General features: G+C 36.7%; 1 protein-coding gene across 11 annotated transcripts in view; it reads right to left on the bottom strand.

The window, feature by feature from the left end:
- LOC120312191 (collagen alpha-1(XI) chain-like) overlaps positions 1–16,503 on the bottom strand; it is a 129,064-nt gene that overhangs the window by 71,201 nt on the left and 41,360 nt on the right. For 9 of the 11 annotated variants that reach the window (XR_005557813.1, XR_005557814.1, XM_039352559.1 and 6 more), the window contains 8 exons: positions 13,433–13,564; positions 8,737–8,922; positions 6,470–6,520; positions 5,651–5,692; positions 4,194–4,256; positions 3,897–3,971; positions 3,414–3,497; positions 363–419 (listed from right to left, as the gene is read on the bottom strand). Coding sequence is in view for 9 of the 11 variants with exons in the window: in XM_039352559.1 (XP_039208493.1) it covers positions 363–419; positions 3,414–3,497; positions 3,897–3,971; positions 4,194–4,256; positions 5,651–5,692; positions 6,470–6,520; positions 8,737–8,922; positions 13,433–13,564 (690 nt within the window). In the remaining 2 variants the exon portion in view is untranslated. Of the gene's footprint in view, positions 1–362; positions 420–3,413; positions 3,498–3,896; positions 3,972–4,193; positions 4,257–5,650; positions 5,693–6,469; positions 6,521–8,736; positions 8,923–13,432; positions 13,565–14,064; positions 14,748–16,503 lie in introns of those variants that run through there. The other 2 variants (XM_039352564.1, XM_039352558.1) reach the window with 2 other exon arrangements.

The raw sequence follows: 16,503 nt of genomic DNA on the forward strand, positions 1-16,503 counted from the left end.
ATCTTGGAGTTTTCAGAAACATTCCATTCCTCAATCCCTGAATTTTGTACTTTCACAATATGACACTATTAAGATCATTTGTAGCTTGGCGCACAAATATGTTTAGACAATTTCAGGAGATTAAAGTTCTTTTCAATGTCTATGGAAGAAAAATGCTTGTGTGCCACGTACTACTTTTTTTCTATGAAATCTGTTATGTGCTGAAGAATATTTCATTTCAGCCCAAATACAGTACACAGACGTTACTAAGCTAACCCATGATTCACAGCATAGAGATGAGTATGAAACTCAAAACTTTCCTAAAAAAATATACCCTATTATCTCAATTTATGGGACAGCTTTGAACAATCACATTTACTCACTGGTGGTCCTGGCCTTCCCGTGAGTCCCATTGGGCCAGGAGGCCCTTTCATGGAAAGCTGAGAAGAGAAAGAAAATGATGAGCTGCAGTAAAATCAAAAGGAATTGGGAAGAAATTCATTGAATAATTGTAAATAAGAAGATGCTGGCTTGAAGTAGGTGTTTAAAGTGGGAGGAAAAAAAGAATATTTAGGTGGCAGTCGTTTCATTCATCTTTATTCTTCTGATCGTACCACTATAGCCGGAGAAATGGACAAACTGAGCTCAGGAATGATCTTGGTTTTGCTTGGTTTTAACTAAGCCAATTTCTGTCTAATTCAAATGAATGAAAAAAGGCATGTTCTTCATCTTATTGTAGGGCATGATTATATCATTAACCTAAATTAATTATTGAAAAGATCTTCTGTTCTTCAAATGAACTCTCAACCCAGTTGCAGATTTAATTTAGGATCATTTTTTTTAAAAAAAAAATCTTAAATCAATCAAATCAGTTCTCCCTTGGGCTGGGTGAAGATTTTGTTTCTCTTCCATATTGTATGATGATTTATCTGCTTAAGTCTGATTTACTAAACTACTCCTTGAAACAGAATGTTGCATCCTGAGGTAAACATACATTGCCATGACTGACAACTGGCAACATAGACACCATGATCAAATGGAGAAAGTCCATTATCAGGCTGGAGTCACTATGTGCAGTTTTATGTCTTCTAAGGGGTGGGTGGAGGACTGTCATTATTTCACATTTCAAAAGTGTGAAATAATCAGAGAACATGAGTTCCTAGAGAGGTTCATTTTTTGTGAGGGCTGTTTTAGGCACTTGATTTATATTAGGTGCAAAAGGGAATGCTAACCCTCTATGATTCCTCTCTTCTAAGTTGGCTTGTTCTCTTCCAAGACTGCTTGAAATGGATAATCTGATTAATTTAAGTGCAAAGAAATGCAGAATTTTTAGGATGAAAACTTTGCTGAGCCCACAGTTAGCTAAATTTAATTGTTTATTGTTTGTTTGTTTGTTTGTTCTGAGCCAGTTTGGATATGTTCCTGCTGTTTAGTTGGCTAGATTTCAGAAGTGGTTTGTCATTGCCTCCTTCCTGAAAGAGTTCCCAAAGTCACTCAGCTGGCTTTGTGCCTAAGGTTGGACTAAAACTCATGGTCTCCCAGTTTCTAGCCTGATGCCTTAACCACTATGCCAAGCTGGCTCTCTGTTTTATACAATATACTTTTGTTTGTACATTTCACTAATTCTGCCCATGACCTGGTGAAGCAAACATAACCTCACTGAGGGAATTGGGATGCTGTGATTTAATGGGTAATGAATAGATTAAGAGAGTGATTTCAGTAATTTGATTAGCTGACATTCTGTGATGAGCCACCTGATTTAGAAATCACTTGAAAACCTGCAATATTATTATTTCAATTTATTCACCTATCATTCACATTTGCAAGGTCAAATATCTCAACACCTCTGGATGGCATTAAGAATTTGAAAAGAATACTTTATGGGTGGCATGCCTATTTAATATTTAATAAAAAAATGGATTGGGCTTTTAAATCTCATATCTTAAGAATTTCTTTACTTAGGATTTGGAGAAAATATTATAAAAGTGATTTCAAAGTACCATTATGGGCTATACCTTGGCATGCGATAGAAGCAATAAAAAGAGGGGTTAAAATGGATATGGTGTCTTACAGACAGTTACTTAAATGGGATGGACAAAACTGGCAATTAAAATCACGGGAAGAGTTAGCACAAGAAAACTTTATTTATTCTTGGTTCCAATATAGGCAATTATTAGACAGATGGAAGATGGATTGTAAGGTGGGTTTTCTTAGAGAAGATGAAAATCTTATCAAGCAAGTGAAGGATTCAAGACAAACCCACATTAAGAGAATTTATGCGGTTTTAGTTGAATTGGATTCAGAAACGGAACTAATTAAAGATTGTATGATAAGATGGGCGCAGAATTTTGGTGAGCCAGTCTCATTGGACACCTGGGAAAATATTTGGGTGAGAAATGTCAAATTTACACAAGCACAGAACTTAAGGGAGAATTTTTATAAAATGTTTTATAGATGGCACCTTGATCCACAAAAAATGTCTTATATGTACCCTGACGTGCAACCCAAATGTTGGAGATGTGGTTATAAGGAGGCTTCCTATTATCATATTTGGTGGTCATGCAGAGAGATAAAAGCATTTTGGATCAAAATATGGTGGAATATCCAGAGAATTTTTAGAAGGAGGGTAAAATTTACTCCGCAATTATTTTTGTTAGGTATTGTTACAGACTGTGATACAAAGGAGGTTGTTTTGATGTTAAATTTGATTACAGCCGCTAGGCTGTTAGTAGGACAATATTGGAAGAAGGAATCTTTGCCTACATTGCAGGAATGGTTTCTTAAAGTAGCTTATCTGGCGGAAATGGCAAAGATTTCGGCTTTCTTAAAGCAACAAACGCAAGAGAAGTTTCTTGCTGTTTGGGATAAATGGATAAAATTTATACAGTTTAGATTGGGTATACAAAAATATTATATAGTTTTTTCATAAGTTTTATTTTCATATATATTATAGATAATCTTTTTATATATATAAATATAAAGTTCTTAATTTAATTTTTATTTTTACTTCTTAAGCCTATATTCTGCTCTGGGAAGCTCAGGGGGGGGGGGGAAGGGAGGGGGGGGTTTTTGGGAGGGGTGGGGTTTTTTTTTTTTATATATATGTATTGTTTAGTTTTATTTTTTTTGTATATGTTGTTTCTTGTTTTGTATTCCTTTTTCTTTTTTGTAAAATTTATAAAACTTTTAATAAAAAAAAAAAAAAAGAATTTGAAAAGAATATAGAACATTATCCAGAACAGAAATAAAAAATGAGAGAGGGAGAGAGAGAGAGAGAGAGAGAGAGAGAGAGAGAGAGAGAGAGAGAGAGAGAGAGAGAGGTGTTGAATGTTGGAGCAAAACAAGTTGTCTACGGGTACTTAGAGAATTCAAGATTTAAGACAAAGAAGCTCAACATATGCACATATATTCATACATTTGCCCACCATGCTTACCTTGGCTTGCTGTAAAATAGCCTGGGCCTGGGCCTCCTGGAAAGATACTGAAGGGCCTTTAAGTAAATCACCACGAAACTGGAACTGGAAATAGATTGGTAACACAAATTCAACTCTCCTGTTCTTAGAGAGGGATGAATTGTATATTTGAACTTAGCTCATCAGTCTTCAAGCTTTCCATATCAAAATCCTTTCCATATCAAAAAAACCTCCCTCCTGGATACTTGGGTCACAGTAAAGGTGAGTTCCTCTTGCTCCATTTCTTATCTAACCTATCTTCTGGGATCTTATTTTATAATCAATGTCAACACAGTTTTGCACCTGGATTATACTCAAAGTAATGCCCCTGGAAACTAAAAAAAGGATTCTCATTTTACATCAAATACTAACTAACGCTGAAAACAACATCCCTCTAGAATCTTTTGCTTTTCAAAGGGACTGGATGACCCTTCTCAAACTGGCCCATTTCCCTGCATCACTTACTGGCAACATGAGCATTGTTCCAGGAGGTCCACGTAGCCCGTCAGCTCCTGGAAGACCTGGGTGTCCTGGTGGTCCCTGTGCAAAAGTAAGTAAGATACCTCTGACAATCATTCTTGAGAAACATTGGGCTAAAAGGAAGCAACATCAAGCTGGGGCTTGTCAAAGAGATACATTGAAAGGGCACATGCCGACAATTCCTTATTCCCCACACCCACCATTTTCAGAGAGGATGAAAAAACCCCAGGGGGAAAATTGAAGAGAGTATCATTCTTTTGAATCATATCATGATTTCCTTACCTGCTCACCAGGGTCTCCTGGAAATCCTGGTGGCCCTGGTGATCCCATGGGACCCGTCTCTCCCTGGGAAATGATGCAGCACAAAATTAAGATAAATGAAGAAAAGCTCACACACAATTCCTCTTTTAAAATAGAAACATCATGACACAGTAATATCCAAGTCCAGCTTTGTATCAAATGTATCTAATAGCAACAATATCATGCCTGACTGTTCCAAAAATCAGGCTGCAGGCAATGAAGTTTCAAAATTATGTATAGTTCCCTTTTCCTCCCTATGAGTAACAGGAAAAAGACCGCATAAAGCACCTAAATACTAACATCAATCATTAGTCTGCTTCTGCAGATGTACTTGGATTATACTTTTTTTTGCAAAACTCTGTACTCCTCGACTAAAATTTCAAATACATATGACATGTTTTATGAGAAATCTACCAATAAGCAACAAATGGTAACAGGTCCTTATTGAAGAAAGAAATACTCAACTCTAATTCCTCCAAGGCTGGTTTTTTTTTTACTCCTTTACTTTACTCCTTTACTTCTTATCTATTTGCTTACTTTCTTATAATGAGTTTAAATGGAGGGATAGTTGGACTTTTCACTCTATAGAAGTTGAAAATTGATTATAGGAAGGCAATATTGGGGAAGTAAGTTAAGAAGTGTTTAAAAGATCTATGATCAGAATACCAGTTGATCTTTGACAGACTGATAAAAAGACTCCCAACTTCTTATAATTTCTTTTCTTGAACATGAGCTGTTGAAATAAAGGTTTATTAAGTTTCCAGGAGTCAACAGTTTGAGGGCTGTAACTCAGTTCAATTCAATAAATAGGCATCTAATTTCCAAATATGCTAATTTTTATATTTTCTTGCAACTGCCTGGCAAAACAAAACAGAGAGAAGAATACTGTTACTTTCGTGCTAAAATATCGGGGTGGGAGGAATCACAGAAATACTCACATTCCCATGAAAAGTACTGAGCATTTTTGGGCAAATCAATGATCGTGCACGAACTGCACACTTCAGTGGATTATGTTCATGGGAGTAATCATGCTATATGAAGTTCAAATGTATCTTTTTGCCTGCATACACCCTGATTGTATTTGGGACTTACTCCAAGCCCTGAGAGCAGGTTTACTGTATATTAAATATATTTTCAAACATCTGTGACTGAGACAAAATCCTACAGAGAAGGGCCAATCAACCCTCTCAAGACATTCCTGTGATTTTGTTTCTCTCATCTAAGGACACATAGGGGAAAGGCATGAAGAAAAATCTATTCCTAATCCTATATAATAGCACCAACCTGGATTGTGCTGTTGCAAATCGTCTCTCCCTGCCCAGAAGGTGGGGGGAAAGCCAGGAGCCAGCAAGGAGGTGACCACCTCCTAAATAACTTTGGTAAATAACTAAATAATTGGCTGGGAAAACTGATGACACTACACTTATTATGTCTCTTACCTGTGGTCCTCGATATCCAGCTGGCCCTTCAAAAATCATACCCTGCAAGAAAAAGAAAGGGGAAAGATTTAATAACCCTGAACTGGTTCTGAAGGGAATGGGTGACTCGGTGGCCTGTGAATATTCACAAAATTACATAGTGAATATAGTTTCCTCTAAGCACTGAAATAAGTTCACGCACTTGTAAAAAGGATAAGGGAAATGCTAATGATTCTTTAATACCTGAGGAATAAACCACTTGCATGCTTATGATTAAATGTTCTGCACAAGTAACAAGCTTGTAGACATCCTTGTTGAATGTATAAAAAAATAGGTAGCTAATTGTTGCATTATTAGATCACCTGTACCTGTGAGATATTATTATGATATATGCCAGTGATTCTGGGGCATAATTAAGCTAACAATCCTCAGAAGGGAAAACTATATTGTGATCTATACTTTTCAGAGGGAAACTCCAGCATATCACAGCTAATAATAAAGCATACACAACATCCAGTTAAGATCCAGAAACCACTCTGTGAATAAATATAAAGAAACAGATTTCCCATTCTCACATATTTGTAAATGTTTAGTTTTGTATTTGTCTGCAAGATTTTTGTCCTCATACAAGATCCAATTCTCCATCTCAAATTTCCAGAGAATATTGATAGTATCATCTCTCAACTGTCTGACAACCACTAGAAGTTTGGATATTTATCCTTCCAAGAATCAAAACTGAATTGACCCCAAACCCCAAACCACCATTTGGTGGTGAAATTAAGTCTCCAAACAGACTAATGGATCTTGGCAAAGCCAGAACAGAAAACGTATTTTACTCACAGGTTCAATTACCGCTGCCTCCCCTTTCTGTCCTTTCAGATTTGGTTGCTGCTACAGACACAAAGAAAATAAAAAATAACCACGAGGTCTAGTAGTTATGATAATGTTGCAATTTGCATTGGAGATGGAGAGGATCTCCTAAAATAGAGGAGACTGAACAGAAGAAATTCAAGATGATTGTTTCTTCAATCTGATTTACTGAGCCACAAATCTTATGCCATCTACTATTCAAACAGAAACAAGTTACTGTACCTTAAAATGAAGGTGGATTTGATTCTGGACTATGTGAGTTGTTGGAAGGAAGTGTGGGATTTTTCTGAGTTGACTGACTGTGAGAACTGGCACTGAGGACTAGCTGCTGCTTAGATAGAAAGTGATCTCCAGTGACCTCTCCTGTAAAGGGAGCTATCCCACACTTTTCCAGGCTTAATGCGTGGTGAGTGAAATGGGAGCATATAAATGGCTTAATATCTCCAGATATTGGAAACAAATTCAAGAACTGAGTTTCCATGAGTTGGTCCATGGAGCATAGGGCAAGAGACCAAAAGCAAAATAGCATCAAATCAAACAAAGGAATAAAATTAATTAAAATCCTTTCACCTGAGTCCTGAGCACCTACAGTATGAATTAAATCTTACTGTGTTTTCTTTTATCACTAACAGCCCTGAGCAAAAAGATCCTAGAAGATGGCATTTTTAAAAAACAGTATTTATAGTGTTTTAATTTATAATGTTTCCATGTTTTGATCTGAACTAGGTGGCAGCACAGAGGCAATTTTGACTGATCTTAAGAAGCTGAGCCAGGCTGGATGTGATTAGTACCAATAGGAATTATCAGGGCTATTGGCTGGGTTGGAAAGTTCCCGCCCCCAGAATCCAAGAAGAAGGCAGCAGCAAACATGTTTTCTTTCTTCATGGCCATCTAAGTGCTGAAAGTTACGTTTGACTTGACAGAAATTCTTGATGTTGCTGAAAAGCAATTTCTTAGTCCAAAAGATGGAACTGAAATCCTTGCCATGAGAAATAATGCACCCTGGGAATATGTGATGCACAGTAGATTCTGGACTGAGTCAGAAGAGAGGGCAAGTCAAACTTGGTTTAAATGCCAACTTTCCATCCCAGCCTGGTGGCAATTAGCCATTGGGAAAAGAGTGGGTGAGGCACAGGGGCAACAAGACATTCATAAATATTTTTGATTAATGTCATAGAAGTTTCAGTGCTCCTAGGTTCCAAACAAAAATAGGGCACTCTTGGCAAATATTTAGGTGGAGACAGACATAACCTTCTGAGAAGCAGCAGAGCCAGAATTTCTTCTCTTTAAACACATAACATTCTCTTTTTAAAATAATCTGTAGTAGGTTCCATGGGAAATAGTTTGGTATGTTTGGAGCATCCTGGACATGAGAGACAACTGAAAATATGTCTTGGGCACCAACACACCTCCTCATCTTCATTCTACTCATTAAAATATATCTGTGACTTTTTTAATATCAAGAGAGACTATGGTTGTAGGTGTATATATAGGGGATTAACAAACGCAGTCTGATGCGCAGTTGGAAGCACGACTGAAAGTGGATTCAGCTTCTTTAATGGGCTCAGCTCATAAGCCGCATCTCACTTCATCAGATGCACAGACTGAGGAGGGGGTAAGACAACATGGTTATGCAAATGGGTTAAATGAGAGGCAGATTATAAAGACATTGTAGCTCTGTTGGTGGACTACCACCTTTTGCTATTCCATCTTCTCATGGATTTCAGATGAGACTTTGGGTCTTGACCCTCAACAATCAGTGCAGCTGAGGGTCAGGGCCTAGCAATGAAGCAACAGTAGGAGCTTATGAGGGAGTGCAAATCAGGAGCGATTTATGTCCAAGAATGCCAGCCTCATTGATAAGATTCTCTTTGCCTTGGCAATGAGAAGAGTGTTAAGTTGGTTCTCAGATTTTACTATTATTTTCAAGAGACTGTACAATCAGTATTTTTAATACAAGTGAGATAGGTCCTTTCCTCCCTTATTCTAAAGTTTAAAGTATTTAAATGGTATCTCTCCTTTGCAAGATTATCTTTTAATTAGAATTGTAATACTTGCGTTCCAGCTGGTTAAACCTCAGTTATGTTTTTGAATTTATACAATCAAAAACAAGCACCACTGAGTAAAATTGAGCTTAATTCCAAATAAGGAATGCATTATTTGAATGAAATGAGATTATTTTCTGCAGTGCTCAGATTGTTACTCATTGCTTAGAGAAATGTTTGTAAAGTTGCTACCTCGGGAAATATGATGGTGGCTTCAATGTGCTCAGCTGGATCATACCGCTCTGCTTCACTGGCCCCTCGTTGGTCATAGTAGTCCTCGTAATCTTTATTGTCAAGTCTCTCCTCAAATGCTCTGTAAGTGACACTGGCGTTCAAGTCTGTATTCTCATTGATTAAATACTCTTCTCCAAGAAGGTCCTGTTGGGATTAGAAAAGGGGATATAAAGTACAGCAGATGTATTCAGTGACAATTACTTTTCATACTATTAGCTTCTTCCTGTAGGTTGATTCTTTCTCCCCTACCATTACATTCTGTTTTCCTTTAAAAGAAAAGAAACTTTGTTCACTGAATCCTGTTTGGGCCTGCAGATATGCATATTCTAGAATTTAGGTAATGATTTTGTGTGGGCCGCAGCCTTTAATATGCATGTTCCTGTCCTGAACATATCAACAGACTTTTGGTTGTTCATATGTCTGGTTTCCATTATGACTGGATCTAATAAATTATGAAAATGGTTATATGTAGCTTCTGATTAGGTCAGATGGGGAACATGAACCAAAGGTTCAATCCAGTGGATTTTCTTCTCCTGACAGGGCTAGGTATTAAACAGTTGGAGGACAACTGAAAAAGCTATGGATTTGCATACAGTAATGTTATGAGGGAAGTAGTAATTTATTCCCGTTTCAATTTTTAAGAGATAACAGCAAGGTTTAGACTTTGGAGAACTTTTTTTCTATTTTACATCATTTCCTTTATCGTTGTTCTACTTCATTTACCAGAACCTCAAGATCCACCAACTGAAACAAGAATATATACACATAGAATCAAAGTAGCTTTAATTAATTAAAGCAACTTGAGATTTTCTTTGTATCCCAGAAATGAATCCAAGTCTTACTCTCTTCCCATTTTCATCATTTCAGCCATACTGTATATTTTAGAATAATTCCTCAAATTATTTAAACCACAATCCAGATCATATCTAAAATCTTAATCCAATTTTAAAAGCCTAGTAAGGTCTCTCCCAAACAGAGATTGAAGGTAAATCTTTTTTTTTTTTTTTTTAATTGAAATTTTTCAAAAGTTTTACAAATAAAAATCCACCCCCCCCTCCCCAACCACCCCACCCCCCCCCCGACTTCCCAGAACTGAATATAGGATTATTTAACAAATATTTTAAAAATAACATTTGCAAATTATAAAATAATTAATAATAATAATAAAAATCACAATAATAATATATATAATAATAATATACATAACATAAACTTTAAAATGAATAATATATACTAAAAAAGAAAAAAAAATAAATAAAAAGAGAAGAGAGAGAGAGAAAGAAGAAAGAAGAAAGTAGACGAAGAATAAAGCATATATATATATAAAAAAAAAATATATGAATAATAATACATAAAAAATGTATATATATAAAAAAGAAAAAGAAGAAAGAAAGAAAGAAAAAACAATCATTACAAATTATAAAAAGGCTAGATAATATTTTTCCATATCCAAATTATGTTGTATAAAATTTATCCATTTTTCCCATACCGCAAAAAAATTTTCTTGAGATTGCTCCTTTAAGAAAGCCGAAATCTTTGCCATTTCTGCCAAATACGAAACTTTATGAAACCATTCTTGTAAAGTAGGCAAAGATTCCTTCTTCCAATATTGTCCTATTAACAACCTAGCGGCTGTAATCAAATTTAACATCAATATAACCTCCTTAGCATCACAGTCAATAACAATACCTAGTAAAAATAATTGCGGAGTAAATTTTACCCTCCTTTTAAAAATTCTTTGAATATTCCACCATATCTTAATCCAAAAAGCTTTTATATGCTTACACGTCCACCAAATATGGTAATAGGTAGCATCCAAATATCCACATCTCCAGCATTTCGGCTGTAGATTAGGGTACATAATGGACATTTTCTTTGGGTCAAGGTGCCATCTATAAAACATCTTATAAAAATTCTCTCTTAAATTTTGCGCTTGTGTGAATTTAACATTTCTTATCCAAATAAGTTCCCAAGTATCCATTGAAATCGTTTCACCAATATTCTGTGCCCATTTAATCATACAATCTTTAACTAGTTCAAGTTCTGAATCTAATTCCACTAAAACCCCATAAACTCTCTTAATATGGGTTGGCCTTTGATCTCTTACTTGTTTTAAAAAAATTTCATCTTCTCTAAGCCAGCCCATTTTACAATCTATCTTCCATCTATCCACTATTTGTCTATATTGGAACCATGAATAAGTTAAGTTTTCATGTGTTAATTCTTCCAAAGATTTTAACTGCCAGTCTTGGCCATCCCATCTTAATAACTGTACGTAAGAGACCTTGTCCATATTTACCCCTTTCCTTATACCTTCTATGGCATGCCGAGGTATAGCCCATAATGGTATTTTGAAGTCACTTTTATAATACTTTCTCCACACTCTTAGCAAAGAGTTTCTTATAATATGAGACTTAAAAACCCAATCCACTTTTTTATTAAATATTAAATAGATTGAAGGTAAATCTTAAGGAGTAGATTCCATAATTCTGAAGAAGTGTAGATAAACAAATGGAAGTTCAATGTCTTAAATTAAAATCATACAAAGATCTACCAGTAGATCCCAGATTATTACCCTCCCACTTCTGTTCTATCCTAAACTAGATTTACACTTCCAATGCATAAGAATTAAATTACTGTTTTACTTCTTCATTTTTGCCACACACTGAGAGGGAAAAGGCAGCTGAATGATTTCTGTCCCAGACAGTAATACTTACACTGTACCCTAGAAATGTCAACATTATTTCTTACAATTATCCCATGGGAAATTACTGCAGCATACAGTTGGATTTTCCCAGCAGTAATTAAATCACCAAATTGCTACTAGTTATGTGCAACCCCTATTGAGATTAGAGTATGTCCAGTTATTCTTTCAAAAGTGAAGTCCTGAAAGTACCTTCCATTCAGCATTTTCAACAATCCGACAAGGGTTATTATACACTCTTTTGAGAATTTTAATGAAAAGGTTAGAATTGAAACTATATGAGGGGTGGAGAACCTGATACTGATGTCACTGAATTTTAATTAGAGCATGATGTAGGAATCCCAGGTACAATTTTGCTTAGCTTACATCTTGGGTGGCTGGAAACAAATAGCTTCCATCTCCAAGATTTTAATGAAAACAATTGTAATGTTAGGCAAAAAAAAAAATATGTGCCATAGTTTCTCTGGGACTATGATACCTCTTATTAGGAGTGGATACAACTGAACACACCCAAAAGTCAAAATATGACCACGTATAAAATACATAAATATATTGGCTGTAACAGGATTGGTTAGAACAGTTTTAGGGTAACTTCTGATCATGGATAACTTTCTTCAGACTACAATCCATTATTAGATAAGATCAAAGCCATAAACATCCTCAATTTACATTCAAAAGAAGATGCTTCTCTGTCCTACAACCAAAATAAAGTAAAAATAGAAAGATTTTGGATGTCGCAGAAACACCAGCCTCTTATCCCAATTGCCTTCTTTATACATTGTGCTAGTGCCATCCTTCACTGACTGCCGTTCTCCCTTCTTGACCATTTCTCCCATTAAAGTCCGCTATTGGTCCCAATGAGTGCCCCAAAGACCCACACTAATCAGGTTCCAGGATGGGTGTAGGTTTTTGGTATGGCAGACTGTCGTAAGTTTTACTCTAGGCCAGGGGTGTCAAACTGCCGGCCCGCGGGCCAGATGCATCAGAGCAAAACCGCGCCCACCCCATTGCCGGCAATGGAAAAAAAGTTGCGATATGTTGCGGCACGTCACATGACGTTGCGAGTTTGACACCCTTGCTCTAGGCATTCTTCAGGGACAGCAACTATTCTGAAGAACTTGCAGTCCCCAATGCTTTTCTCCAATTAGTATTCAAAGCAAAATATTGAAGAAGTTGGGGCAGCTCTTGAGAGTGGCTCTCTGTCCATCATGGTGCCTTGTATGAGGACTCTGAAAAGGAAGGTGCTAGAGAAGACAATCCTTTTGTAAATGCTAAACTCTTAGCCTAATATTGTATTGTGAACAGCTGCCAGAACAAACAAGACATTGCACAACATACTGTTATAGACAGTAGCTTGGGAGGACAATAAGTAGGGACTTGGTCCAAATCCAAATCCTTCCCTGATCTGAGTAGACTACAGCTTTGTATCTAAAGGTAGAATTGGCAACAGAGATTCTTTAGACATGTTATTCTGGATTCTGCATTTTGGAGTGATAGAAGTCCTAGGAAAGTGGGACCATATGCATGGTCTGAAGACATCTTGTGGCCTTAAAGTCTTTACCAGATTCATGAATTTTGGCATACCACAGATGAATTAACAGAGTCCCCAGAGCTTCATGTGGCCCTCAAAGCAGCCTCTAAAGACCTTCAAAATTTGATGCCAAATTATACTTTCAGTGAAGCATATGAATTAAATTATTAAATACATGACTGGGAAGTAAATTTCAATGAAATTAACTTCAGCTGTTTCCAGGCCTGTTCACTACATTTTGGAGTTGGGCCTTAGCAAGCTCCAAAACCAAAACAGAGTTTTCAATACAAACCAAGTATTGCACCTAGTCTTTCCTATTTTTATATTGATCCAAACCACATTTCACCCTTTCCCTGCTTTCTTTAAACTCTGAGAATGAAGGAGCACCCCCAAGGCCTTGGAAACAATGTCTATTTTACCTGGTAATTGTCTGTAAGGTTGAAGTTGGCTGTCATAGTGGTAGAAGTGAGGATGCCAAGCTCTGCATCAGGATCCTTTTCCCAGAACTCAGTAGCTGCCTTTGTCGGACTAATATCAGTTGGAGTCTCATTCTTGAGGGTGGTGGGGAGACATAAGATGTTAAAGAAATCTATATAACTTATTTGGCAACAGACATTTAGCAATGTGCACATAGATTTGTACAAATTCTTTAGGGGTTAGAAATATGCCAGCAGCCAAAAGCCAACTAAAGTGGTCATGATGAAAGAGAAATTCAGGCCAATAAAATCTAGTACCTTGAGGTTAGAGCAGAAACAGTCTTTCATAGCTCCATGCCTAGGAGATGTTTTTGGAACTTATTGTAAAAGATTAATCTTTCAGTGTCAAATCCCCTGGCATCATTTCTGTAAAGTTCCCCGAGGGTTTAAACACTGAAATACATTTGGCAGCACCTACTACTTAAACCATCTTTGCTAGCAGATCTAGAAGTGGACTTTGGTAAGAAAGGGCAAAAGCTCTAGTGGACCAGAGGCTATGCTATATTGGGAAAGAGGCAGAAATGCAGCTGAGCTTTCAAGCACATTAAGTACAGTCTTTCACTCTTGAGACTTACAAAACTCAGAACACCTGGTATGAAAATTCACATTTGGTGCCATTCATTTATCTGGAAATCTGTAAAGAGACTGTAAAATCCATATGAGGAATAGAGTTTCTTCTGCCAATTTGCCCCAGCCCATCAACAACATATGAGTAAACTGTGTGGGTTGTTGGACATCTATGTGCTAGATATGTCATTTTCTAGGACTGATGTGCCTGAAGGCCAGTGAATTTTGGTCTATGCTGCACTGTTATTTTCTGATTTCTATGTAAGCTCATCACCATTCATTTAAAGACTACGTCCAATTTATGTATCCCAAGTGTTATCTTCCCAGGAACACCCAGCAGATCCTGAGGCAAGACAAAATAGCATCCTGGGAAAAGAATTATTTTCTTATTGCATGTGATCTCTACACATAGGGAAAGTTCCCCTAAATTAGGACTTAGAAGAAAAAAAGGTTTGATGAATATATGTAACTACAGAAGGAACACCACTCGATCCTAAGAAAGAAATAAGGTTTCTGCATTTCCAATTTTGAAACTCAAAATTACTGGGGAAAGAGATGCTATGTCAGGAAATCACATAATCTTTTTAACTACAGATAGTCCTCAACTTACAACAGTTCATTTAGTAACCATTTGAAGTTACAACAGCACTGAAAAAAGTAACTAATGATTGTTTTTCACACTTACAACCATTGCGGCATCCCCAGGGTCACGTGATCAAAATTCTGATACCTGGCAACTGACTCACATTTATGACTATTGCAGTGTCCTGGGGGGGTATCATGTGATCATCTTTTGAGACCTTCTGACAAGCAAAGTCAATGAGGAAGCATAATTCACTTAACAACCGTGTTACTAACTTAACCACTGCAATGGTTTACTGCAGCCAGAAAAGTTGTAAAATCCACTTGAAAGCTGAAAAGTTGAAAAAGTTGTAAAAAAAAATTCACTTAACAACTATCTCGCTTAGCAATAGAAATTTTGGGCTCAATTGTGGTCATAAGTCAACGACTACTGTACTCTAATGATTCCAATAGACTGCAGGAGGCAGGAAAGGTACAAAGACAACGGATCCAAAGTGGTCATGTATTTCCTCTCACAAGAAATCTTTCCATGTGTTCTTGAATGCAGTGAAGTTCTTCAGTTTAATCTCAAGTATATCCCAAAGTGGGATCTGAATCTGGATGAACTTGTCAAGGACTACAAAGCTAAACAAGGCAAGGCTTAGTTAATATTTGAATCAAGTATTAACCTGGATGAAGGAAGAAGGCCATGACAAATCGCTTTCAAAACTACTGCCAACTTTGCCTGAAGATGCCCTCAGGCAAAGTTGAAATCCCGATGTTTACATCAAAGCTATCATATAGTTTCTTTAGCAATAGCTTGTGTGTGTACGTGTGCATGTGCGCATGTAGACACAAATGTGTATTAGTAACTCTGTCTTCTACTTACTACTGGAATAGCTTCTTTATAGACTCCCAAGACTGCAGAGAAGGCCACCTCCTCAACTTTGTTCATAAATCTCCATGGACAACTTCTCATCCTGTGGGAGTTTCTTTTGAGAAGACAAATCAGTCTAGTAAATTCTTCTAGATCTTGTAGCATTGCAAAGATATCTCAGGATGCAGTAAGGCATGACTGGAAAAATGAACTGACTAAGCCAAAAAAAAAAAAAACTAACCAAAGAATTAACTTTATAGACTGCAATCTCACTTACGTACAACAGGGATCTGTATAAAAGGGGTGCTACGACTGTCTACTTGATCGAACGCATAGCAAACCCGAACTTTATTGCTAGCCAAGTGTTTGCAGAATTAGATGAAATGAAGTGTGCCTACATTAGGAGAGAGAGAGAAAGGACAAGTGGGTGGCAAAGTCTTCCTGAGAAGAGATTAGAAAAGGAAAAAAGAAATGCTTTGTTGTTGCCAATACTAAACAGCCAAACAGCTGTAATTTTGATTCTAGAAAAAGGAATTCTGCCAGCTGCTCCATTTGGCGGGGAAAAGGTTCCACTTGGCCAAGGCAAGAATGATTCACTGGCAGGATGAGCTCAGCATCCCCTTTCCTGTATTTCACACATTTGGGGATGCTTCCCTGACATAAAAACATCATTGGAGGAAGACAAGAAGAGGAAAACAAAATGCAAATATATTTGTTTGATCATAAGCTAAAACAATCAGAATAAAAGGATCAACAATCGCAGTGGAAATTCCATCAAAACTCTTAAGATAATGTCCAGATTCTATTATAAAATTACAAATCTCCTAAACTACTAAGCCTGTCTGCGCCAGCAAAATTAAACAAAAGTGTGCATAGTATTCGACTGCCGTAAACCTACAACTTACAATAACCAAAAATAATGGTTGAGTCCGAAGCTGTTATTATACAGTAGCTGCAAGCTATTTAATACCATTTTTAACATCCCTTTTCACTGCATAGATAATGCCAG

The sequence above is a fragment of the Crotalus tigris genome, unplaced genomic scaffold (assembly GCF_016545835.1).
Source record: "Crotalus tigris isolate CLP2741 ecotype Arizona unplaced genomic scaffold, ASM1654583v1 scf7180000018445.1570621, whole genome shotgun sequence".
NCBI classification, from domain to species: Eukaryota; Metazoa; Chordata; class Lepidosauria; order Squamata; family Viperidae; genus Crotalus; species Crotalus tigris.